Source organism: Molothrus ater, chromosome 1, assembly GCF_012460135.2.
Source record: "Molothrus ater isolate BHLD 08-10-18 breed brown headed cowbird chromosome 1, BPBGC_Mater_1.1, whole genome shotgun sequence".
Lineage (NCBI taxonomy): Eukaryota > Metazoa > Chordata > Aves > Passeriformes > Icteridae > Molothrus > Molothrus ater.
Window position 1 is genome coordinate 151410378 of NC_050478.2, and position 23970 is coordinate 151434347.

Here is a 23970-nt window from a genome sequence, read left to right on the forward strand (position 1 = left end):
GCTGATTTGAGGTTTAATTTCTTTACCTCATCCTGTCTTGCCTCAGTTCTTCTGTGAATTTCTCTAACATGGGTAGGAATGTGATTGTCCTCATTTCAAAGATTCTTGTCTCAGCTGTACCCAACCAGAGCCCTGCAGGATCCACAGTCCCACAAAGGGCAACTTCTCCCAACCTCACGGGCTACACCTGACTCAGTTTTAAGGTCTGAACAACTCAGTGCATTTCATTTTTATGTCAACCACATGCTTTTGCTGAGAAAAAAGATTTCCATAAGCCAGGTAACCCCAAAAAACCCAGATTTTCAGAGGGTAGTAGATACTTGAGTCAGCCATGAACCAAGGAAGAAAGGGCATAAAATGAGGCAGGAAGCAATTGAAGCAGATATTTCAAAGTTTTATTGTATAAATCTACAAAAGGCTTTGCTACAATAGCAAATCGAGTGTAGCACTATTCTACTGGCAGGCTCTAGTGGCTTGGTGTGATCTTGTAACTCCAACATGACACATGAGGAATAAACTGCCTGATCCAGTCAGATCCAGGGCAGGTGATGTTGGCTTACAAAGACCTTTTGGCTTCAACCCCTACAACCTGCAGCGATTCAACACGTTTGCCTTTTGCACAAGGTTGCTTGAATTAATAGTATCTCTAGTAAAAATAAAACCTCTAAAGTAGTTTCATCGGTAAATGCAAAATCGCCTAAGGAGGAAAAAAAAATGAAGTGGTTGAAATCTGCTAAAATTCCAGAGGTACAACACATCCACACACTTCTCATTCACGTGACTCTGCCCCAGGAGAATAAACTACCAGTCCTTCCTGGAGAGGCTGGTAATAAAAACCAGGGTGCTACAAGTAAAGCTCCAATTTGCTGGGAGCAGCAATTGAAATCAAATCAGTCCAGGAAATTCAGTTCTGCACACTCCAAAAAGCCAGCTGAAAATGTAAAAAAACTCAGGACCAAATGACCAAGTAGCACAGACAGGCTTAATTCCCTAAAAAAGCAGAAAAAATAAAATGCCTATTGAGGCAGTCTAGTCCCTTGGAAGAGACTGTGAAAATAAGCACCTCAAAATTAAATATAATTTAGACCTTAAGATGATGCCCGGGAATCTGCCTTTACATGGTTTTATGGAATTTTCCAGTCCTGGACATTTTTGCTGAGCCTTGTTGGAATGTGCCTTATGTCCCTCTGGCTTGATTCAAATGCAACAAAACACCACAGAATTTAAGTAATGTGGATTTTTTTGCTCAACGCACACACACCCCCCACACCCACACGCACACCCACACCCACACCCACACACAGGACAGTTGGCTCTGGAAGAGAGAGGAACCAACTGGACCTCTTCGGCTGAGAGATGAACCAAAACTGTCTTGTCCAGCTCACTCGAGCTCTTTTTGGGCTCCCTGGGTCTGGATGGAAACAGTCACTCCAAAGCCAGCACAAGAACCCCGGTTCTTGCAGTAACTCTGGCCCATGCAGACCCAGAGAGCGCCTGCTGTCTCACAAGGCTCCTTGCTGGCAAGACAGCTGGCCCAGATGTGCAGGCTCCAACAGTTCAGACAAGCATCTGGACCGTGGGATGCTTCTCCAAACTCCGGGAGCCCTTTGAGGTTTGGAACTGATACCCGCATGAAAGGACTCAGGAGAGGTGAGTTACAGCACGGCCAGCAGGGAGGGTTCGTAGCCAAGGCAGGATCAGCCCCCTGGCAAAGTTAATCAGGAAAGTTTGTTTGTTTTTTTTTCAGTGAGGATCATTTCTTAATGAAGATTTCTTTAGGTGAGTCCCAGCGGCCCCAGACTGCAGAGGTGTGCAGAATCCTCTCCACAGACAGTCAGCATCCCTGCTGTCCCCAAAGCCTGGACTTGGTTCTTCTGTTCTGGCCTCTCTTTCCATTCTCAGCACTTGGAGTACCTGGACCACTCAGGCTTTTCTTTGTCCTGCTGGAAGCAGCTTCCCAGTTTCATTCTGGCTCTCAGCACCTTGAATGTTTGCATTGCACTGCATGGGAGGCTCTTTGGTGCGTGGTTTGCCTTCTGTCTTCCTGCAGCACTTTCTTCTCCCCTGAGAGAGCTCTTGGACACAGAGAAGGAATCTCAGCAACAGCAGCAGGGATTGCTGGAAAAGAAAAAAAAAATGCACCAACTCCCATTAGATTTTTGAAGTGGGGAGAAAGGGGAAATTCTCAAGAGCTGGGATTAAATTTTGCTGTGCTTGCAGCCTGGAGGACCCACCGGGTGTTGGGGTTTAAGGATTTGCCTATGGTCCAGCCATGGGAAAGCCACAATGTGCAGACCCTGGAGCATCAATTACTGGGGCTGGTGCTTGGGTTCTGACACCAAGGAGATGAAATCCCACCTCTCAGGTGGTGCCAGGCTGCTGCAGCCCCTGGGACTGAGGTTTCAACACCAGCACAGCTATTTGCACTTGGGCTGTTCAATATCTCAGGTCAGAGCACTGGGGGGATTAAGGCAGACCCACAAGGCAATATGGGATGTAATTACCTGTGCCAGTCTTTCCTTCAGGTGGTGGATCTGGCTGTTGGTGGCTGAGGGTCCTGAGAGCAGGTCTGATGTTGAGGCCTTCGTTTTGCAGCTTTTTACTGTGGCCTTCCTCCCAAATGCTGCATGCTGTGAAGTGATTCCTTCTCAGAGGAGGATCTGAGTGAGTCACTGGAAGCAAGAGGAGACAAAGCTTGTAATACACGGCCAGCTCATCCTCAGCACAGTGACTCCCACTCCCCCATCACTCAGCCCGGGTCATTAGTGAGAAATGCTCCCTTTCTCTGCACACAGAGCTGTTGACAAACTGGGAACGAGTGAGAGGAGAGCTCCCACCATTCCTGAGACCAGCTCCCAGCAAGGATGCAGAGCAGACGTGCAGCTCCTCTGGGCTGTGCATGGACCTGGGATGTGCTGCCTCAGGTGGGGACTCAAGCCCAGAGGCTCTCCATGAAGGACAAGGCAGGTTCTGGGGCTGGGCTAATTAAGAAGGTTCCCATTCTTTTGCCATATTAATCAGAAAGTGCAGGATACTGCCCTCTTTTGAAACTTCCATTCCTGTATTTCCCTTTGGCTGGCTCTCCCTTCTCCTTTCTCCCAACCCCAATGCTTCATATCCCATTTCTGCTGAGTTTTTATCCCACTTTCTACTGGACATTCTATATGACCAGTTTAGCTCTGAGGAGAGAATGCCAGAGAGCTTCCTTACCTTCAGCCTCTTGGAAGGAGTCACAGCAAAGGCCTTCCGAGCCACCAGGGCCACATGTCACTGCTGTGGCGGTGCCAGGAGCATCCCAGGGTCACTCCTGCTGCTGCATCCCCGCTGTTTATTTGGTCTGGAGGTGGATGCAGATGATGCCCAAGATGTGTCCAGCCTCGGGAAGCTTTGGAGAGCCAAACTTCAGGAACGTCTTGCTTCTCTCAGTCCTGTCATCAAGCACTGGCCAAAGGTGAGTGCTGAGCGTTTCCTGTCTCAGCATGGAAGAAGTCACAAAGTCCAAGTCCATCTCCATCTGTGGCGAGATGTTGCAGGAATTCCTCTGTGAGCAGACAACACTCTGTCCTCAGGTGCTCCAGGACAGGGGTGCCAGGCTTTCCAGGAGCATTTGGAGTCTGTCTGTGTGAGCAGAAACTCCCTGCAGCGATGCACAGGCTAAAACTGTGCTGGGGCACACAGATCCTCTCTTCACTTCTTTTGGCTTTTACATGGCAAAAGCTCCTGTTGTCTCCACACATCAGCATGGACTCGATTTGCTGCTCTGGGGATATTTTGCTCTGAATTTAGGATGTGTTTGTTTGTTTCATTCAAAGAATAAGGGTTTTTTTCCCTTCCCTCCTCCCCCAGTCTCTCTCGAAAGAGCTCTGGTGTCTCCTCTCTCTACCTTAAACACCCTCTTTTCTCTGAAAGGAAGGAGACTGCTCCTTCAATAAATGAGCTCAGAATTTAATTAGAAAATCTGTTTCCTGCTGAATGCACAGGATAATGTGCAGAGAAAGGATGAAATCTGCCTCTGCACTGCAGTGGCCTTGAACTAGAGTGAGCAGAAACTAAGACAAGAAGTAAACCAGTAAGAGCCTCTTGAGAGGAAACACATTAAAGCAGGTATTAGGTGCAGTGAAATGAAAACCACAGAAAATAATCCAGATTCTTAAAGCTTTCAGTTCCTGAAATAATAGGATTTTTTTTTCTTCTTAAACCAAAAAATAATCAAAAAAATTACTTTAATCCTTTGGAGCAAGTAAGAGCAGGAGATTGCCAAGTGAACAGAAACCCAGAGGTTAATCAAAAACAGGCAAGGGTCAAAAAGAAAGCTGTCTCCCCAGGACAGGGCCACCCTCTCAGAGGAGGGAGGAGAGAAGGAAAAAGAGAGATCCAGATGGGTAGGAACCCTCCACCAACTGCTGCACTCGTGTGAAGTCCTTGAGAGCTGCCAGTGCCGAGCGGCCGCTTCACAAGTTGGGGATTGTCTCTAGTTTCTTGTCAGGGAATTCTCATAAAATTGGCTGTTCCCCGCAGTGGTGCCAGCAGGGTCCCCAGCACCACAGCATGGCACGGCCTGGGCAAGGGGGGCAGCCCCATCCTGGGGCGCCTCTCCCCCACTACCTCCCTCCCCCCAGGAGCAAAGCCAATCCCTCTGCTCTGGGCTGTTGGACTGAGCGCTCCTCAGGTCTCAGCCAGAACTTCCCTCCAAGGAGAAGCTTCCTAAATAAGCCCCCTTTCTCCCTTCCAATGAACCCAGACCCCCCTGAGGGGAGCTCATATGACAGTGGCTGGGGGGCTGGGGGGCTCTGGTTGAGTCCCATTGCTCGGCACGGGACTGGCGGTGGTTGAGGGGGGCACGGTCTCCACGGAGTCTCCTGGCTGAACCTCAGGGGTCCTCTGTGGGCTGGGCTCCTCAGAGTGCTCCATGTTGCCTTGGACTTCCTTCCCCCTCTGGATCAGCTGCTCTAAGGTCTTGGGCAGGGGGTAGCTCAGGAAACGCTTCAGTTTGGGCTGGAGGGTGCCTACCACGTACTGGATGATCTCCTCCTCATCTGCATCCACATAGAGGGTCTGGTACAGGTCTCTCTTGCGCCAGAGGAACTGATCCAGGGGCTCGCCCTCTTTCTGGGGCAAATCCAGCTCCCTTTTGATGGCATCCCTAGTCAGAGTTCCCTCGCTGTACTGCAGGAACTCCTTCTTGAACTCGACCCAGTTTTTGACGGAGTCCTGCTTGTACTCCCACCACTTTTTAGCTGGGCCGTTCATGTGGTTTTGGATCTGAGACAGCCAATACTCCTCCGTTCCACCCACCTGCTTTAAGTATTCCTCCAAGTGGCTCAAGAACTCCCGGGGATCCTCAAACACCTGGGTCTCCACCGGGGAGGCTGGAGCATCCTCTGACACGGAGACCCACTGGTAGGAATCGTGGCCCTGGGGGATGCTAGGCACCTCCCCGGGAGGAGGGGTCAGGGCATACATCTGGCTCATGTCCAGGGCATAATCATAAATCTCCCCCTCACTTGGCCTTATCTCCGGGCCTCCCACCCCGACGGACACCGTCTGCTTGCCCTGCTCCCCAGGGCAGTATTTGCCTCCCATGGACTCCAGGCGGTCAGCCCACTTTTCCAGGCGGAAAAAGACCTCCTTCCAAACATTCATCTCCCTCTTGACCCACCTCTCCAGGTGGGCAATTGTCTCCTGGCATCTGATCAGGCAGGCCTTGATGGACTTCTTCCACCTCTGGTTTTCGGTTGGGACATGGTCCTCTAAGTTGTTCTCCAACTTCCCCACGGATTTCTGCAACCCCTTCAGCTCCCGCTCCACCTGCTTGGAGACCTCTGTCAGGAGGTGCCTGTGGGTCCTCCGGACATGCTCCAGCATTTCTGCCCTGCACTTCCCTATCTGCAGGATTACATTGGGCTTGTTGGCAACTCCACGGTGCCCCTGGAAGGAGTGGACGCCCGCGCTGGTGACATTGTCCAGCTGCATGGCTCCGACCGTGCGAGTGGCAAACACAGAAAGAACTGGGTTATAAGCCCCTGGCACTAAAGCTGGATCCCAAAAAACCCCACCACAACACTTCCTGAGAGACACACAGAGACTTCTAAACCCCCCTCCAAGGACTTTTGGACACAAACACAACCCAATCAGATATCACCGCAGAGCGAGCTGGTCGGTCCACGTGGATCCCAGAGAGAGTTGTAGGCAAATTTCTCCCGGTGCCAAGCTGGAAACGCCGGTCTCACGTGTTCAGGGGAGTCCCAGAGAGAACCAGGATCCTCCAGGAACAGAGAGAGAGAGGAGTTGGATAGGATGTCCAATCCCGCTGGGAATCTGGAACGCCGCAAAGTCCCCGCTGGAGAAAAATCACAAGAGATGCACAAAGAAGCTGCAGCAAAAATCCGGGTGATTTCTCCTCGGGCAAACTAGGTGAGTCGAAAACCGCTTTCACTGGAGATGCAAAGAGCTGCTTCTCCTCCCTGTCTGAACTGCCACTAGTCCAGGCTCCTCCATCTACTTATACTCCACGCAGCTCAACATGTGGGTGGTGCCCAGCCTCCTCCCGCACTCTCAGCGCAGCGTTCATTGGAGGAAAAGCGAAGCCGGTGTCTGTGGCAACCCAGATTTTGGCAGCCTCCCCTCGCTTGCCACCCCCTCTCTCACGCCCCCAGACTCGACGCGAGAAGCGCTTGAAAGGTGCTGGAGAGACAGTTGGAGAGATGGATGAGTAATCGCACCTTCCGCCTCTCGGAGCGCAGGAAAAACACTTATTCCTTCCACAACTCTTTACTCAGCAAGGTCATCATTAACATGCGTCCCCTGGCAGGGCTCGGGGAGGGCGGGATGAGGAGGAATCCGGTGTGTCAGACGCCCCCGCACACCCCCTGAGCTCACATACACACAGGGTGAGCTCACTCCTCATGCAAATGCCTGGGAATGGTGGTAAATCAGCAGCAGGAAAAAAAAAAAAAAAAAAAAAAGAAAAAAAAAGGGAGAGAAGAGAAAGGAAAAGCAAAGGGCGGGGGGGGGGGAGGGGGATGCAGAGGGGGAAACACTCAAAGGAGCCACTTCAGCACAAATTGGAGCGCTCTGGACTTTCTCAGGCTTTGGTAGGTGGGAGTCATCCCCGCGGCTTAATTGCACCAGACCATCCACTATCTTGGGAATTTTGGGTGAGGGAGGGGGACGACATCCTGGCTTTTTTACACCGAATTAAATCCGCCCATCAAAAGCCTGTTCTGTACTTAGCTTTGAATCAGATGCTTAATCAGTGAGCCGGCCCACCAGCGCAGATGAAGCTACATTTGTTCTTCGCTCTTGACAAGGCAGGAAAAGCCAGCCATAAAAGGAGTCTCCGGGTCTTACATAAACCAGAGATAAAGGATTCCCTAATCCGAGAGAGTTTCCCTGCCGGAACACCCTCGGGGAGGTGCTGAGGACATCTGGGGCCTTCTCATCCCTTCCCAGTGCCAGTGGCCGGAGGCAGTGGGATGCTGATCCATCAGGATAATCCCAAAAGGGGAGTTTGAGCCTATTGGCAGGTGGGGGGGTGCCCTGCCTGTGCTCAGGATGGTGGGCAGGATGCCAGCAAGGCTTAAGGTGGGTCCTCGCTCCCAAAGCTCCTGGCTCGGTGTTTCCTGGTGGGAATTCAGCCATCCCAGAGGAGCAAAAAGAGGAGGAGGAGGAGGCAGAGGGTGTTTCAGTGAAGTCCTGTAGGAAAGAGGTCCCGGTGAGCCCAGGTTAAAGCAGAATCACAAACTGGTGGTGGTTAAGTTGAACGGTGTGAGGGGCAGGGGTCAGGATTTCCTGTTTTCCCCTCAAATCTGTGTGGTGCAGGAGGGTCCATGCCTGTTCCCTAGCAGGTGATGGCTCTCAGGGGACAAGAGGGTTGCTTAGGGCAGCAGCAACTGACCTAGAAGGGCTGCATGGTTTGGTTGAAGGGAGGGGAGGAAAAGAATAGCACAGTGAGAGGGGAGGGGGACAAAACCCTGAGGGTGTAACACAGAATTCCTAATCCAGCAACCCCTCCCAGTGCCACTTCTTCTGACTGCCCTCTGCCTTGCTTACTTCTCCCAATTTCACCCAGTTTTCCTAAGCAGAAGATTTTGGGGCAGCTGTGTTTGTGTTCAAGAAAAGTCAAACATCAATCACTTGAGGGGTTGGGAGAGATTTGGAGCCTTTTATGCTGTGGTCTAAGCGCCCCAGAATCTGCCTCAAACCTGCTCTGCCAGGAAGAGATAACATGGATTGGGAGAGACTCTGCAACCTTTGTACCTCTGGACTGGTGCAAAGATATCCCCCAGAGAGTTTTTTCACCCAGGAACCCCAGAAATGACAATATAAAGTGGCATTAACTCTCTGAAATTACCTGGGTTCAGCCTCTCCTTGTCCCATCAAATGCCAGAGTCTGGGATGAAATGGCTCCTAAACCTGCTCCAGTAAATGAGTCCCTTTCCAGGCCCTGCTGCCTCTCTTTGCTCCTCCCTTGCTTTTCAGCTGGGGAGGAATCCTGGATCTGAACGGCCTCGTTTGACACTCAGCGCAGGATCTCAGGATTATTAAGGATGAAGGGGACTCAGGAGGTTTCTACCTCAACCTCCTACTCTGAGCTGAGTCAGCTGCTGGGTCAGCTGAGATGGTTTCAGACACTGAAAACTCCAGGGATGGCAACTGCTTGGAGGGAAAACCTTTTTCCTTGTACCCAAACTGTGTCCTGTTGGAATTTGGACCTGCTGCCCCTTGTCCTCTTGCCAGCCACCAGAAGATCCTGGTTCTATCTCCTTGATAACCACCCCCCCGCCAGAGACAGGACACTGCTGTTGGGTCCCCCAAATCCATCACTTCTCCAGTGTCTAATCCCACACCAGGCACCAGCTCTGGCCATCCCAATGGCCTGGACTCATTCCCTGCGATCAGTGTTGTGTATTAAGAGGCCCAAACTTGATTGCAGCAGCTAAATATGATCTAAAATGCTCCGACTGGAGGGGGATAATCACCTCCATGATCTCCTGGCTGTATTTATGCTCCCACAATCCAGGATAATTATTTTGCTACCAGGACACACCTCTGTATCATCCTCACCCTGCTGAGCACTCCCAGGTCCGTTTCTCCCAGTCCCTTGCTGCCCAGGGACTCTTTTTCCCCCAGAAATTCCAGAATTAGCCCTTGCTGAACATCACCACGTTTCTCTTGGCTCTTCCCTCCAGCTTTTCCAGGTCTCTGGGTTAATCTCATTCAGCCTCTTTTCACAGAGCTCTCCCCCTAATCACTCTCCTCCTAATTTTGTGGAGGTGGTGGGGGAGGTGGGAGAAGCGAGGACGAATGGGGGTTTTCCTTCTGGACCTGCTGGGGAACTGAGTTGCTGATTAAGACATGTGTGATAAGCATTTTCTTTGTATTTCTAATTAAAGCGAGGTGCGTGGGAAGAGGAGGAGGAGAGAGGGGAGCCGGAAGCCAAGGGAGGAGGGAGATGTGGAACGAGGTGATGGAGAGAGGCAATTTGAGGCAGACAGGCAGATTCCAGGCACAGAGAGGCAGACAGGCATGGAAGGACAGGATCCGCGGATTGGGACAGGATGGGGAGGAGGCAGAAGTCTTCTGGGTGGGCACAGGGTGTCCAAGATAAAGAGAGGGGCAAGAAGAGCAGGAAGGAAAGTGGGAAGTGAGGATGAGGGCGAGAAGCTTGCTCCAAAAGAGCTCAGCTGAAGCAAGGGAAGGAGAGAAAATAGCAAAAAAGCCACATCTCATAGCTCAGCAGGGATGGTGTCAACGTGGGTTGTCTCCCTAGAGCTTCCTGGAGAGTTTTAAAGCACCAGGGGTTAGGATCAGATCCAAAAAAAAAAAAAAATGAGGAGAGAGAAAGGGGAAAGCCAACAGACCAATTAAAGGCAGTAAAAGGAGCATGTGGCAGTGAGCAGCTACCGAGTCTTCCCCTGAGGGGAGTGGGACTAGAATAAAGGGACACTGAGTCACTGGCACCTTCCCTGGAGCTGTCACTGTCTGCTGAGGACACCAGAGCCTGGTGGCACTCACCCCTTGGCATCACTTCAGGCTGTGGGCTCTCTCTGCCTTAGAGCAAATGTGTTTGGTTTGGGGTTTTTTGGGGGGGTTGACAGGCCTTTGCCACCTCATCTGGATGAGTGTTCTGCCCAGAAACTCCTTATGGCAAGAGATGTCACTCCTTGGAGAGCAGCCTGAGCTGCGAGCCAGATGAACCTGGTGGGTGGGTGAGTGAGAAGGGAGAGATCCCGAGGGAAACTTGGGGAAGTTTCTGGTGCAGCTGATTTTGTGCTGCACACGCTCTGAGGAGCTCTGGTGGATGCTGAAGTGCCCTCCTGTGCTGCCAGGGTCCCTCCCCAGTTGTGCACTGAGATGTTCATTGTGTTCCTCCTTGGAATCGCTGTCTGGAGGAGCCTTTCTTTCACCCAGGACTCTTTGAAGCACCTGAAATTGGAAGCCTGAAGCCATGTGGGCAATTCATCCCATATTCTTGCAGGAACTAATATCTTCTAGTGGTGAACAAGGGATTTTCTGCATTATCCTATATTCCCTGTGCTAGAATTTTCTCTTTCCCTTCCATAATTGCTTCCTCTTTCTAGAAGAAAAAAGAAGAAAATAAGAAACCACATTTTTCCCCCCATCTGCCTCCACATCCTTTCAATCCCTAATAATTCTCCTACAGCTCACCAGACAAAGCTGCCCAGTCATTTGTTTGGTAGCAAAACCCTCAGAAGGAAATAAAATTAAGAAGGAACCAAAGTGTTGGGCTTTTAAACTCGCAGGGAACGAAAGAGGGAAAAGAATAGCACACTTAATTTGCACCATACATTTCTATTCATCCATCTCCAGCCCTGGAACACTTTATTGCACTGGAGCTGGCACTCACAATGCAGAGTTTTGCTTTTAAAACACGGCTCACACGTCAGTAGGTCCTTTGTTCCCGGCCACCCATTGTCCCCCAGGCCCACGTCACTTACTAGGAGGGTGTGGAAGCAACTGGGAATCTGAGGGCATCCAGCTATCAATATTACCCCATAATGATGATTGTTATTAGTGCCACTCCTTCTGGTGCAGAATTCTCTCTGTAATTCCTTTTCATCTGGAAAGCCCTACTTTGAGAGGGACGATAAAGTGCTTTGTTTTCCAACTAAAAATATCTCCCCCGTGTTTTGTAATTCTCCCCTCTTCTTATTTAATGAGATGTTTGTTATTTTGGTTTCCTTGCTGGGCAGAGGAAATGTTAATGAGTCTCTTCTTGTGCTGCTTTTTTGCCTCCTCAAGCCTGCCTGAGGCTAAAAGCAAGGAAGACAAAGGAGGTATCAGCATTTTTCACACTCTGGCATTGGCTGTTATGACCCTCCCGAGGTCAACACAAATAGAAAGACATCTCCAAATAAACTTCATTTTCCTCCCCTGCACAGCCCTGACAAGCTGGAAAAACACATTTGTCGCCCTGTCAAAGGGCCTGGTTCACAACTGGTTTGTGACATTTCTTCTGCCACGTTTTACAGCTGAGTCTGGCCCACTTTGGGCCTCACACTTGACTCCTCGCCCACCTGCCCCCCTTCAGGGTGTCCCTCTAAGTGCTCCAGTAAAAGTTACTGATTTTAATGCTTTTTTTTTTTTGTACTCCTCCTCAGCAGCAAACACTGCAAATCACAGGTCTGCTAAAAAAAGGGAGAGCACTGGGGTGGCTGTGAGGAGCAGACCTGGTTCCTCTGCTGGTGTGGCTTGGCTGACAGAGTCCCACCAGTCCAGGAGAGCTCTGCTCCCTCTGCTCCTCATCCTCTGCCATTTATCCCAAGGAGATTTGCAGATAATTTGTGGCCCATGGAGCCAGTCCCCTCTTCCCCTGCATCCCATTTCAATCCGGGCTTCACACCAAGGCCCTGTGAGAGGAGGGGTGGTGGTGGTCATGGTGGAGCCCTGGGATGTCACAGCCACATGGAGAAAATGGGGCATGGTCCTTGCTGGGGGCATCAAATCCTACCCTTGATGATGATGATTCCTGTGGTGGCCAAGGGAAGCTGTGCAGCCACAGGATTTTGGCTGTACCAGCTGCTCAGGTGATGAGGAGTGAGGGGCTCAGGCTGATCCAGACCTTTCCTGCTCCTGCTCATCCTGCTGTTCTCATGTTAAGTATCTCTTTCCCTTTTCTCAGCAGCTACCTGGATTTTTCTCCTGGACCAAAGCACATGGGGAGGACTCTAGGGGTGCTGGGAGCTTCATTTTCCATCAGTGAAGTTAGACTGGCTCATGGGAAGATTTCCATCTTCAGACTCCCTGCTATGGGCTGTGGGGAGAATGGGGAAATGGGATTGTCCTGTGGCCATAACAGAAAATCCTGCCCTGTGGGTGGTGAACAGCCAGACCCGATTCCATGGAGAATCCACCACAGCTCCTCTTCCACATCAAATTACAGAGCCCTGCCTCTCCTGTGAGTGGCAGCACCTCTGCTTCCATGAGGGAATACACCTGGGGAAGCTAAGGAATGCTCAGCACCTCTGTTTCCAAGAGGGAATACACCTGGGGAAGCTAAGGAATGCTCAGCACCTCTGCTTCCATGAGGGAATACACCTGAGGAAGCTTAGGAATGCTCAGGGAAGGCTTTGCATGTGGTACTGCAGGTGTCCTCCAAGGCATCATCCAGACATTTTCCTCCCTGCCTGAACCACTGATCAGATACTGCCTTTCTGAATGGATGGATGGTTTTTCTCTCTCCAGGAACACCTAAACCCTCACCCCCTAAATGTTTTATTTTCCCTCATTCAGGCTGAAATCCCAAAGCATTTCCAAATCTGTCCAGGATTTGGCCACAGAGGTGTCCTTGGGCAACACCTCAGACAGGTTTAAAGCCATGCTCTGCCTAATTTGGTACCAGGGTTTCAACCCAAGCATCCTCAGTGATGGGACATTCCTAAGAAAGCACCTCAGTGCTTTATTATAACTCATTTTGTGGGCATGGTTTGTACCTATCTCTGAACAGGGATGTCTGTCTGTCTGTCTGTCTGTCTGCATTGGGCTCCATTGGGGCATTCCAAGGGACACCAAGGGGACATGGAGCCTTTCCATGATCACAGCAGGACACAAGGCTGCTGTTCCCAGCCCAATCTGTGTCCCCAGAGCTCTGTTAGCTCCCTGCCCTCACAGCCATCACCACCCTGAGGACACAAACTAGGCCGCTGCTCTCCTCTTTTTAGCATTTCTGCCACCAAGTCGTGACTCAATTTACCTTTTTTCCACCTTTCCATATTGCTTCTCCTTCTTCTAAGCTGTTTCCCCTGGTTTTGTCCCCACCAAGCATCTCTGTTAACAAAAGATTTCCTCTAAGCATCCTCGCTAATCTTGTTTATCCACAGGGAGCCACAGCTGGAGTCAGTGCAGAAATTGTCCCCTTGTCCCAAGAAAACAACAGAGCACCTGCAAAGAGGATCCTGCATCGCTGGGAACAGCAGGGGTGATGCCAGGTCACTTCTGGAATAAAGGGAGCCTCATTCAGCACATCCTCATCCCAGCCCGATTCTACCAACATTCCCATTTCCTTTATTTAAGTACCTGTAAATGAGAGATGGGTAATTAGGGCCAGCAGGGAAGCTTGAGGGAAACAGAATAACGTGAGAAGCAAGCAGCAGACTGTGCTAATTTCTTCCTTCCAAATCTAGGAGGCCCCAGACGTCACTAAAAGCTTTATTAAAACAGGGGTGGGAGGAGCTGGGGAGTGAGTTGCTGTGGAAAGATTTTTCAGGAGTTCCTTGCCCCAAAAACCCCTCACAACTCTTCAGCACATCACTTCCCCAGCACTGAACACAACTCCTTGGTGGTCTCAGGCTGGAGGTCACAGAATCCTAGAAAAGTTTGGGTTGGAAGGGACCTTTGCCTTTTCCATGGGCACATTCCATTAGTCCAGGTTGCTCCAAGCCCCATCCAGCCTGGCCTTGAACACTTCCAGGAATGGGACATCCACAGGATTAGAAGCATAAGCTTGGGACAGGAGTGATCCTGGCACCGATCTGTTCCTTGTCCCCACAAGATCACAGGAATTTATTCCATCTCCCTTCTCCTCAGGTTATCTTTCAAGAGGGTTGGTTCATATCTAGAGAAAAAAATAAAAGCTGCTGATGGAAATTTTTGTCCCTGTATATCTGTTGAATCTTAGCAAGACCAAAAGGGGAGGGAATAATAAAGAAAACAAGGAGGGGGGGAGGGAGGGAAAAAAGGGAAAGAGAGAGAGAGAGAGAAAAAAAAAAGAGGGGAATTAAAAAAAAGGGAAGAAAATAGGGGAAAAAAGGAAAAAAAATCTAACAGTATAGTGACAGCCAGAGTTACTTGAGCCTGATTTTAGTGACAGATCCCTAAGGATTGCAGAATTTTTTGTTCGTGTCCCTCAGAAATGAACAAAAATGGGATGATCCCGCTGTAGGGCAGCACTCGGGATGGGATGGGCAGCACTCCCCTGGTGCTCTGCTCCTGCTCCCAGCCTGGCGGATGCCGGGGAGGCGCTGGCAGCTCGCTCCCAGCACAATGGGATCGAGCTCTCCATGGATCCCCGCAGGAATGCTGCGACAGAGAAAGGGAATTTGGGGGAGAGGGGAGTGGGGGATGCAGGGTAATTCTTACAGCCCTGCCAACCCTTCCCTGCCCATCGCTGCCCTCTCTCCCCTCTCACACAGAGCGCTGACCTCCCCGGAGGAGCCTCAGCTCAGCCCCCGCTGCGGGGGGAGGATGCGCTATCCTGGATTTCCCACCCTCTCTCCCCTTTTTTTTTCTTTTCTCTTTTTTTTTTCTTTTTTTTTTTTTTTTTTTTCGTTTTCCAGCAGGGGCGGGAGGGAGGGGAGGGCGAGGCGAAGCGGCAGCTCGGCGTTAATGGGTTCCTTGAGGAGAAGCCGAGGGTAGCGCATCCATCCCTGCAGGTACCTGGAGAGCCATGAGCCATCCCGGGATGAGACACCGGCGGTGGGCGGGAGTGCGGGGGAGAAGGGGGGGAGTGGGAGAGGGGCAGACAAAAGGGATGAGTTCTGTGTGTGTGTGTGTGTGTGTGTTTGTGAGCAGGGGGATCTGCCGCACGCTCCTGCCTTTCTTCCACCTGCCTGCCAACACCCAGATGCCGGCTGAGCTTTCCAAGGGGGGGTGAAAATGAGCCACGGCAGCACCCCCAAGGCATTGCTAAAATAGGGAGTCTGTGGGCACGGCTCCCCCCAAATGTGGTGCCTACTCTGGGGGGGTTAGAGCCAGGTTTTCTCCTCTTTTAGAGATGCATCAGAGAGGGGGAGAGAGTCCCTGCAGTGCTGCTTTGCTGGGAACCAGGAAGGCTCTCTGAAGGGATCATACCATCCTAGAATCCTAGGATTTGGGGTTGGAATTGACATAAAAATAATCCCATTCCAACCCCCTGCCATGGGCAGGGACACCTTGCTCTAGACCAGGCTGCTCAGAGCAATGTTTGGTGAGATTGTTGATGGAGGGGGAAACCCTAAGATTTGGAGTTTTACGGCCTCCACAATGCACACAGGCAGATCCTTCCTTCCCATCCACTGCTGGTTCTCCAAAATCCTTCAACTCCCTCCCCAGGTTCTGTGAGGGTGACACAATCTCGCCAGGGTACCCCCAGGTTTCTGTCAATGGTCGTGCAGGAATTGTACTGAACATGAAATCTCTACTCAAAGCTCGAGTTTAAGTGGGGATGAGGAGGTGAAGCTTGTATTAAAATCATGATTGACACTTACATAGAATCATGGAATTGTTACTGTTGGAAAATCCCTCTAAGATCACTGGCACAGGTTGTCCAGAGAAGCTGTGGCTGCCCCACCCCTGGAATTGTCCAAGGCCAGGTTGGATGGGGCTTGGAGCAACCTGGGATAGTGGAAGGTGTCCCTGTCCATGGGAGGGGATGGAACTGGATGATCTTTGAGGTCCTTTCCAACCCAAACCATTCCATGATCATCAGCAATCCAATTCAATGATCACCAAGTCCAGCTATGAACCCAGCACCACCACTGTGTTCACCACTAAACCATGTCCTCAAATCATTAAAAATTAGTCTGGTTTTGTCCAAAACAGACATGGGATAGGGTTCCCTTCCCAGGAATTTTGGGAAACCATGTTCAGAGCACGTCTGTTTTAACTGGGACACGAATTGTGATTTCTTCACAGCTGAAGAGTTCTGACCACCCCCATCCGCAAGTACCCAACCTCTGCAAGAGCTTTGCATTTTGGATAATAATAAACATCCATCAGGCCAGATCAAGGTTTGACTGTCTTAAATCTTGGAATACACGCCCCAGACACTGCATCCCAGATGTCACAGGAAAGCCAACACCAGAGAATTGTTTAGGTGGGAGAACACCTCTATGCTCATGAAGCCCCACCATTAAACCAGCCCTGCCAATGTCCCCAAGTGCCACATCTGCACATCTGTTAAATCTCTCCAGGGGTGGGGACTCCATGACTGCCACAGGCAGCCTGCTCCAACATCCATTTCCCTGACTGTGCACATTTGGTCATGCAGAACACACAGAGATGCCACCAGGAGTGACCAAGCCTTGCTCTGACCCATAAGTGTCCACCCAAGGCACAGAGGTCCAGACCAAGAAGGGACCTGAGCTCACCACACCCAGACAGAGCACCCCTAAGAGCACCTTATTTCCTTTCTCAGCCCAAAAACCAGAGGGTTTCCCCTCAGGCTGTTGGGTCTGGATGAATTTGTGGTTTGCACTGAGGTCTTGTGGGTTTAGGGGAGACCCCTGAGGGTCAAAAAGGAATTACCCAAAAGCTTCCAGGTAGAGTCCTGCCTGATTTCTGAAAGGACACCCCCTTCTCCTTAATTTGGGCACTGAATGACCAGCATGGAACTTTCTTCCTCCTCTCCTCTTCCCAAGTACTTGTACAAGATTGCCTGTGACATTTAGAGCAGCTAAAATTATCTCAATTAAATATCTCCACCGGTTTCCCTTTGTTCTCTTTTCCTTTCTAGCTCTTTCCTTCCAGACAGCTGGAACATGTTCTTTAGACACTCTTTAAGACAAAAGGAAAAAAAATAAAAACCCTCCCTACCCCAAACACCCAACAACTAAATCTCATGTAGCTTCAGCCCAGCTTTTTTTAGAAACACAGTTGAAGTAAATGTTGTGAAGTATATTTTATGTTGCTCTAGGATTCATCCATTGCAGACTGGAGGGTGTCCAACAAAGTAATTCCTTTGTGGATTGCAGGTCTGGCGGAGGTGTGGGAGAAAGGGATAAAGGGTTGTGCACTGATTTTTGGGGGATACTTGGTATACCATGAGATAAAACTCAACATTGTTGGCCTCTGTGATGTCCCCCCCTCTTGCCCACATGTTCATCCTGACAACACCTGGCCCTGTTGACTGACCTTTCATCTTTACAAATTCCCTGCCAATCTGTTCTGGGAGTGAAAATTCCTTCCCAGCATGAAATTTGGCAGCTGCCTCATCCCTGTGCCTGAAGCATGAATCACCAGAGTTAAGTAACAAACCCGTTTATACATCAAGACACAATCACTGTCCAAGCCATCATTCTGTGCTTTTCAATGTGAAGCCCATTATTTGTACATTCTGTTTATATTCATCTTCCCCCCCCCCCCCCCCTTTTCTTCCATTATTTTTTCCCCCTGTACCTTCTGGATGTTTTGCAAAACAATGAAAAACTTCAGAGGGAGGCTGGGATGTTAAGCAGAGGCAGAAAATATCTCCCAGCCCCCAAAAATGGTTGTTTACTATTAATTCTAGGAGTTTCTGGGAAATCTCTCAGGGAACCTCACCAAAGAATGTTTGGCAAGAACAATTGGTTCCCTAATGAGGTTCAGGGCCACCTGGTTTGTGTATTAATATCTTATAAATATATTTACACACCCCTACACACTTTAAAACACCTGTTATTTTTTACAAATATTTTCTTGGTGCTGCTCTTCCGTCTTTTTAGCACCTATTTAATTCCTCTGGTCTACTGACAGTTATTAAATAAGTGATTCCAGAGTGTGTTTGGTTTATTCTGCTGAAAATGAAGTTTTGCTGGGTTGACATGGCAGTGGGTGATCCATATTGGAAGGAAGACGTGGGGAAGGCTCAGGCACTGAGAGTTTGTGGGGGCAGAGCAGGATCTGCCAGTGTTATTAAGGCTGGGGAAAGCAGCAGGGCTTGAGCTGAACTGCAGCACTGCAATATTCAGGAGCTGGCACAAAACGAATTTAGGGCAAGGCTTGTGTCTCCCAGTACTTGCTCCGAGACTTTCAGACGAGATTTCTCCTGCTGCCTGGTCAGCTGTGTCCATGCAGGACACAACCATGGACATGGACATTGCCCTCTTTTTTCCACACAGAGCTCAGGTGCCCTCATCCAGCTCAGAAAGTTCTGCCTTAAATACATTCCTCTGTCTGAAATTACGATTTGGTGAACACAGACCTCTGCTTTTCCAAATTTTCTCTTCCACTCTGAGTGAAATGCATCCAAGAATGTTGTCCAGAGAAGCTGGGGCTGTCCATCCCTGGAAGTGTTCAAGGTTGGGCAGGGCTTGGAGCAACCTGGGATAATTGAAGACCCATGGCAAGGAGATGGGAATGAGATAATTTTAAGGTCCCTTCCAACCCAAACCATCCAAAAGTTCTAAGATCTCTCAGGTCTCTCCCTTTGGGAACTACAAAACACTAAAACATTTTTTTTTCTCAGAAAAAAAAAAAAAGGGGGGTTTAAACTTGGGAACAACTTAAATCCCAGGTCTGGGTTTTGTTCTCACTGGGCCTCCCTAGCAGTGAGTTTGTGGATACTTCACCACAGGGCAGATTGCAAATACTCACCCAGGCCCAGATTATTTCTGCATTCCTCCATCCAAGCTCTGTGTTTACAGCACAGGGATACTGCACCTCAGGACAACACAGCTGTTATTCATAGCCTGAATTCCTAACTTTAAAAAGAAAAAACAAAAATTTAAGAACCCCTAGTGCCACCCCCCCTGAATGATGGACTGACAATCTCAGCATCTTTTAGACATCAGACTTCAGGAGGGAGAGGAAATGGCTGTGTGACTGGCAGAGTTTGGCAGCTGGGCTTCATTAACTCTGTTTTTCAAAGCTGCATTTGTGTCTCCAGAATAACAATGATGTTATCCCAGGCCTCATCTTCCATCCCCGCACAGCCATTGTGGTGGGAAGCACCCCCAGTGCCCTTTGGGCCATTATCTCTTTCTTTCCCTAACATATTAAACTGCCATCAAAGAAGAGTTTTGCAAATATGGTTTGTTGCTTATTGGTGCCTTACACTTCAGAGGTGCTGCTACTGTTGCATGTTTGGTACAGTTTTATTTTCAAGCAGTCCATTTTCCCCTAATGGGCTCACTTGGGGGTCTGTTCAACCAGAGGGGAAAATGGAGCTGAGCAAACTTCCTGCTGAGAGACCTTTACAAGCCTCAAGAAACCTTTCTCAGAAACAGGAGTTCCACATTCCTAATGAGATCATTTTCATAAAAGTCTGGGGAGAGAGCAGAAAGAGAAAATAGTGACAGCAAAATAGCTATAATCACCAAAAATGATTTTCAAGTAAACCAAGAGCCCTCTTGGTGTAATGAGACAGAAAAATTTCAAGAAGCCTAAAGGAAGAACATGTGTTTTTTATGACACATCAGAGCCAAGTCAGGGGGGTAAAAAGCAATCATATCCCAACCCTGCAGCTGGATGTCACTCCCCTGGTACAGAGTTGAGGAAAGAGAGAGGAAATGGGACAAAATCCCATCAGGGACAGAGTTTGGTGCCAGGATGTCTGCAGGAAAAACTAACATGGGTGACAAATTCGGTGGGCTGGGTTGGGTGAAAAAGGTCACCTCTCTGTGCCTCCTTCTGGGTGATGCCCTTGCCCAAACTAAAAAGAGTGAATTCCACAAGAGATGGTGAATCCAGACTGGAACACAAAGGCCAGCACAGCTCTGGGTGGGGGCAGGGAGGTTGGGATAATTTGGTGGTAACTCTCAGCAAATCATGGAATCACAGAATGGCTTGGAAATGGGTTGGAAAGGACCTTAAGGATCATCCAGTTCCAACACTCCTGCCATGGGTAGGGACAACTTCCACTATCCCAGATCACTCCAAGCCCTGTCCAACCTGGACTTGGACACTTCCAGGGACGGAGCAGCCACAGCTTCTCTGGGCAACCTGTGCCAGGGCCTCACCACCCTCACAGGAAGAATTTTTTCCTAATCTCTAATCTAAATTTACTCTTCTTCATCTTAGAGCCATTCCCCCTTTTCCTCTCACTCCAGGCCCTTGTTTCTGTGGGCTCCTGTCAGGTACTGGAAGGCCACAATCAGGTTCCTCTTCTCCAGGCTGAACATTCCCAATTCTGTCATTTTTTTCCTCACAGCAGAGGTGGTCCATCCCTCTCATCACCTTGGTGCCTCTTCTGGACTCCTCCAACATCTCCATGTCCTTTATGTGCTGGATGCAACATTCCAGGTGGGATCCCTCCAGGCTGGAGCAGAGGGACAAAATCCCCTTCCTCACTTGCTGCCTGCAGTTCTTTGGATGCAGCCCAGGAAAATCAGCTTTCTGACTGGAAATGTAATTATGGATGTAATTCCACAACCTTTGAAAGATTCTTCTGCCTGATGGCAGATGGATATATGAGAAAGCACAGGCAGATCAGGCCGGAGTGGTAGGAAAACTGGGAACAAAAGGGAGGAGGGGAAGCAGGGACAGAGGGATGGCCTGTCATCTGTTTGTCATGGCCAGAGCCTGAGCCACCCACGTGGGAGTGGTGATTAAACACTTGGCTGGTGGCATGAAATGACACCTCCAGCATGGCTCTGCACAAGGTGCCAGCAGGGTTTCACAGGCTGACACCATCCTGTGGCTCCAGAAGCCGGAGCATGAGGACAAGGAGGTGCCAGAGGAGATGTACAGAAGAACATCCAGCTCCAAACCCAGCCTGCAACATTTTCCATGAGTTAGTGCCTAAAAAAGGAAAAACAGCAGGGTGTTATATCACCAGATGCTCTGCTGATCTCCAGAGATTTGTGGCTCAGGTCCTGCATGAAGCAAAGCAGGAATTTCCATATTTTTATGTTCTTTGCAGAGTTTTTTTTTTTTCCTCCATAAATCTTCCTGGTCATCTTTTAAATATTTTTACAGTTTGGGGATCTATAATGGCAGAGATTTGCACAGATAACCAGACACTGTGTGAGGAAATGTCTTCTTTTTCTTTGTTCCAAGCTTGGAACTCGCTCTTTTCCAATGATAACCTTTAGCTCCTGCATCAGAAGAATCAATTAGCCACAAACCCATAATGATTTCTCTCTAGATTCTAAAATACCATTTCTTTCTTTAGGTCCTGTAATATCCTTCCCTTTACTCTTTTTTTTTTTTTGTTGATTGGATAAACAAGGTTTACACAGCAACTCCCTGTGCAGAAGGCACCTTATTAAGGGCTTTTTTTCACATCCTTCATGGGATGAAGGTACCAAAAAAACACCCCAAAGAGTAATCAAGATGTGAATGACACAATAGTTTTTTTTCCCAGGGGGAATGGCACAGTGGAGATAGGACAAGAGGAGATATCCCAATATTTCACTCCTCCTTCCACTTCATTCTCTCCCTACAGAGCTCCAACCCTGAGGTCTGAACTGAGCTGGAGCAACAGCTTTAATTTCTTCCTCTTAAATAAGAAAAAGTCTGATCTTCCAACTTCTTCCACGTGACTCGTCAAACTGGCTCCACAAGTCTGACTTCTGATGACTTTGCCCACAGATTTCCAGTTCTGGTGTTCCACCAGCTGAAAAACCCAAGTTCCCAGTGAGTCAGCTCCTCAAACTTCTAATTTAACTGCAATGTAGCACTTCCATCAAGGCTTGTTCTTTATCAGATCCTTCACTTCTCCCTTTCCACCAACACTGCTGAGCATTTGCAAAGTGGCAGCGCAGCTTAGCTTTCCACAGGAATTCTGTGCCCAGCTGAAGATTCAGTATTTCCAGTGAGGAAGAGTGGGCTGTCAAATACCACAGTTTCCATGTTGGGATCATTTCTTCCTGTCTGAGGAAAGCTGGTGGGAAGCCACTTTCCTTGACAAGGAAAAAGCCGCTGAAGCAAAAGTGGGACAGCTGGAAAGGCAGAACCAAGTCCAAGTGAGACAGGCATCCACATCTTCCCTTTCCTAGGGAGAACCTGCAGATGGATCCTTGTCACCCACTGGGAGCCATCAGGACAGGGATGATGGCATCTCTGTGGAGGGACAGGTTAGTTCAACCTCTGAGAAAACTCTGGAGCCTCCAACTTCAAAAGGATGTGGAGTGAATCCAAAGGAGGACATTGAGTCCCAAATGCTGGAGCTCCTCTGCTCTGGAGCCAGGCTGGGAGAGCTGGGAATGTCCAGCCTGGAGAAGAGAAGGCTCCAGGGAGACCTCAGAGCCCCTTCCAGGGCCTGAAGGGCTCCAGGAGAGCTGGAGAGGGACTTGGGACAAGGGATGGAGGGACAGGAAAAGGGAGAATTGTCACTGTGATATTTTATGAAAAATCCCTTCACTAGGATTTCTTTTCTTGGGAGGCTGGGAAGCTTCAGCTTTTTCCAGTTTTGTTGCTTTGGAATGGGATTTGGAGAATTGTTTATTCAGCATGTGAATTGTTTTAATTAAATGATCAATCCCAATCCAGCTGTGTCAGGACTCTAGTCAGTCACAGGTTTTTATTATTCATTCTTGTTTTAGCCTTCTGATATATACTTTCTCTTTCTTTAGTATCGTTTTAGTATATAATTTTCTTTTCATATCATATCATAAAACAATACACCAGCCTTCTGAGAACTTGGAGTCAAATTCTCATCTCTCACCTCGTCCTGGGGTTCACAACAACACAACAAGGAATGGCTTTAAATTGACACAGGGTAGGGTTGGACTGAATATTAGGAAGAAATTCTTCCCTGTGAGGGTGGTGAGGCACTGGCACAGGTTTCCCAGACAAGGTGTGGCTGCCCCTGGATCCCTGGATGTGTCCAAGGCCAGGTTGGATAAGGCTTGGAGCAGCCTGGTCTAGCAGAATGTGTCCAAGCCCATAGCAGAAGGTAGAACTGGTCCTTTCAAATCCTTTCTTTCCCAAACCATTCCATGTTTCCATGAAGACCAGCTTGTTTGGGTACTACCACTGCGGATGTGGCTTTAAGAACAATTCCAGTCTTGGGTGTTTATCCACCACAGCCATGCTCATTTGAAGACCTTTGATAACTGTTGACCTTTCTGGGGTCTGAAAGTTGATGTTTGGGCCAGGTGTTTATATATCAAGAAGAGTCAAGTGTCCACTGAGCCAGCTTGAGTGGCAGAAGTCTGATATCTCATTGTGTTCCAACAGATTTTGGGAAAAATCTGAGCCACAGCAGGGCTGAAGTAGCTCAGCTGGGAGAGCGTTAGACTGAAGATCTAAAGGTCCCTGGTTCAATCCCAGGCTTCAGCACACTTTTCCTGCGCTTTTCTCTGCCCACCCCTGCCCTCTGCACTTCAGGACAGACCTGGACACATCCAGGACAGAGCCCAGCCCAGCCCAGCAGCCCTGGCAGCCACTGCAGGGGACACGAGCAGCTCAGCTGTGGCCAAAGGAGGACAAACTGGGCCCAGTGGCCCTGACAGAGTGTGGAGCTCCCCTTCTCTGACATATTCCCATCTGGAGGCCCTCCTGCCCAAGGGGCTGCACGCCCTGCTCCAGCAGGGCTTTGGAGCAGGGACCTCATGGAGGAATTTTGGGAATATTTTGGATCAGGAATTCCAGAATTTGGCAATTCTGGGTTTTGGGAATTTGGGGAATATTTTGGATGGGAAATTCTGGGATATGGGAATTCCTGGGAATATTTGGGATCCTAATTCCCGGGATTGGGGAATTTTGGGATTTGGGAATTCTGGGAATATTTGGGAATTCCCAGGAATCTTTGGGATCCCGATTTCTGGGATTTGGGAATGTTGGCATTTGGGAATTCCTGAATTTGGGAATTCCTGAATTTGGGAATTC

General features: G+C 49.3%; 1 protein-coding gene, 1 long non-coding RNA gene and 1 other non-coding gene across 3 annotated transcripts; 2 read left to right on the forward strand and 1 right to left on the reverse strand.

Moving 5' to 3' along the window:
- Window positions 1-373: 373 nt before the first annotated feature.
- ARC (activity regulated cytoskeleton associated protein) lies at window positions 374-6461 on the reverse strand. The gene is made up of 3 exons (XM_036406363.2): window positions 3211-6461; window positions 2505-2672; window positions 374-2118 (listed from the first exon to the last, which is right to left on the reverse strand). Exon 1 carries the CDS (start codon window positions 5971-5973, stop codon window positions 4759-4761), a length of 1215 nt encoding a protein of 404 aa, XP_036262256.1. The 5' UTR covers window positions 5974-6461; the 3' UTR covers window positions 374-2118; window positions 2505-2672; window positions 3211-4758.
- An 8396-nt stretch (window positions 6462-14857) lies between these two features.
- LOC129046783 (uncharacterized) lies at window positions 14858-22625 on the forward strand. Its single transcript, XR_008508555.1, has 2 exons — window positions 14858-14894; window positions 20348-22625. It is a non-coding gene; the product is annotated as an uncharacterized LOC129046783 (long non-coding RNA).
- A 723-nt stretch (window positions 22626-23348) lies between these two features.
- Window positions 23349-23421, forward strand: TRNAF-GAA (transfer RNA phenylalanine (anticodon GAA)). Its single transcript has one exon. It is a non-coding gene; the product is annotated as a tRNA-Phe (tRNA).
- Window positions 23422-23970: the final 549 nt, after the last annotated feature.

Excerpts from the sequence above, each read along its gene's own strand:
- ARC (XM_036406363.2), bottom strand. The coding sequence starts at position 5,973 with ATGCAGCTGGACAATGTCACCAGCGCGGGCGTCCACTCCTTCCAGGGG.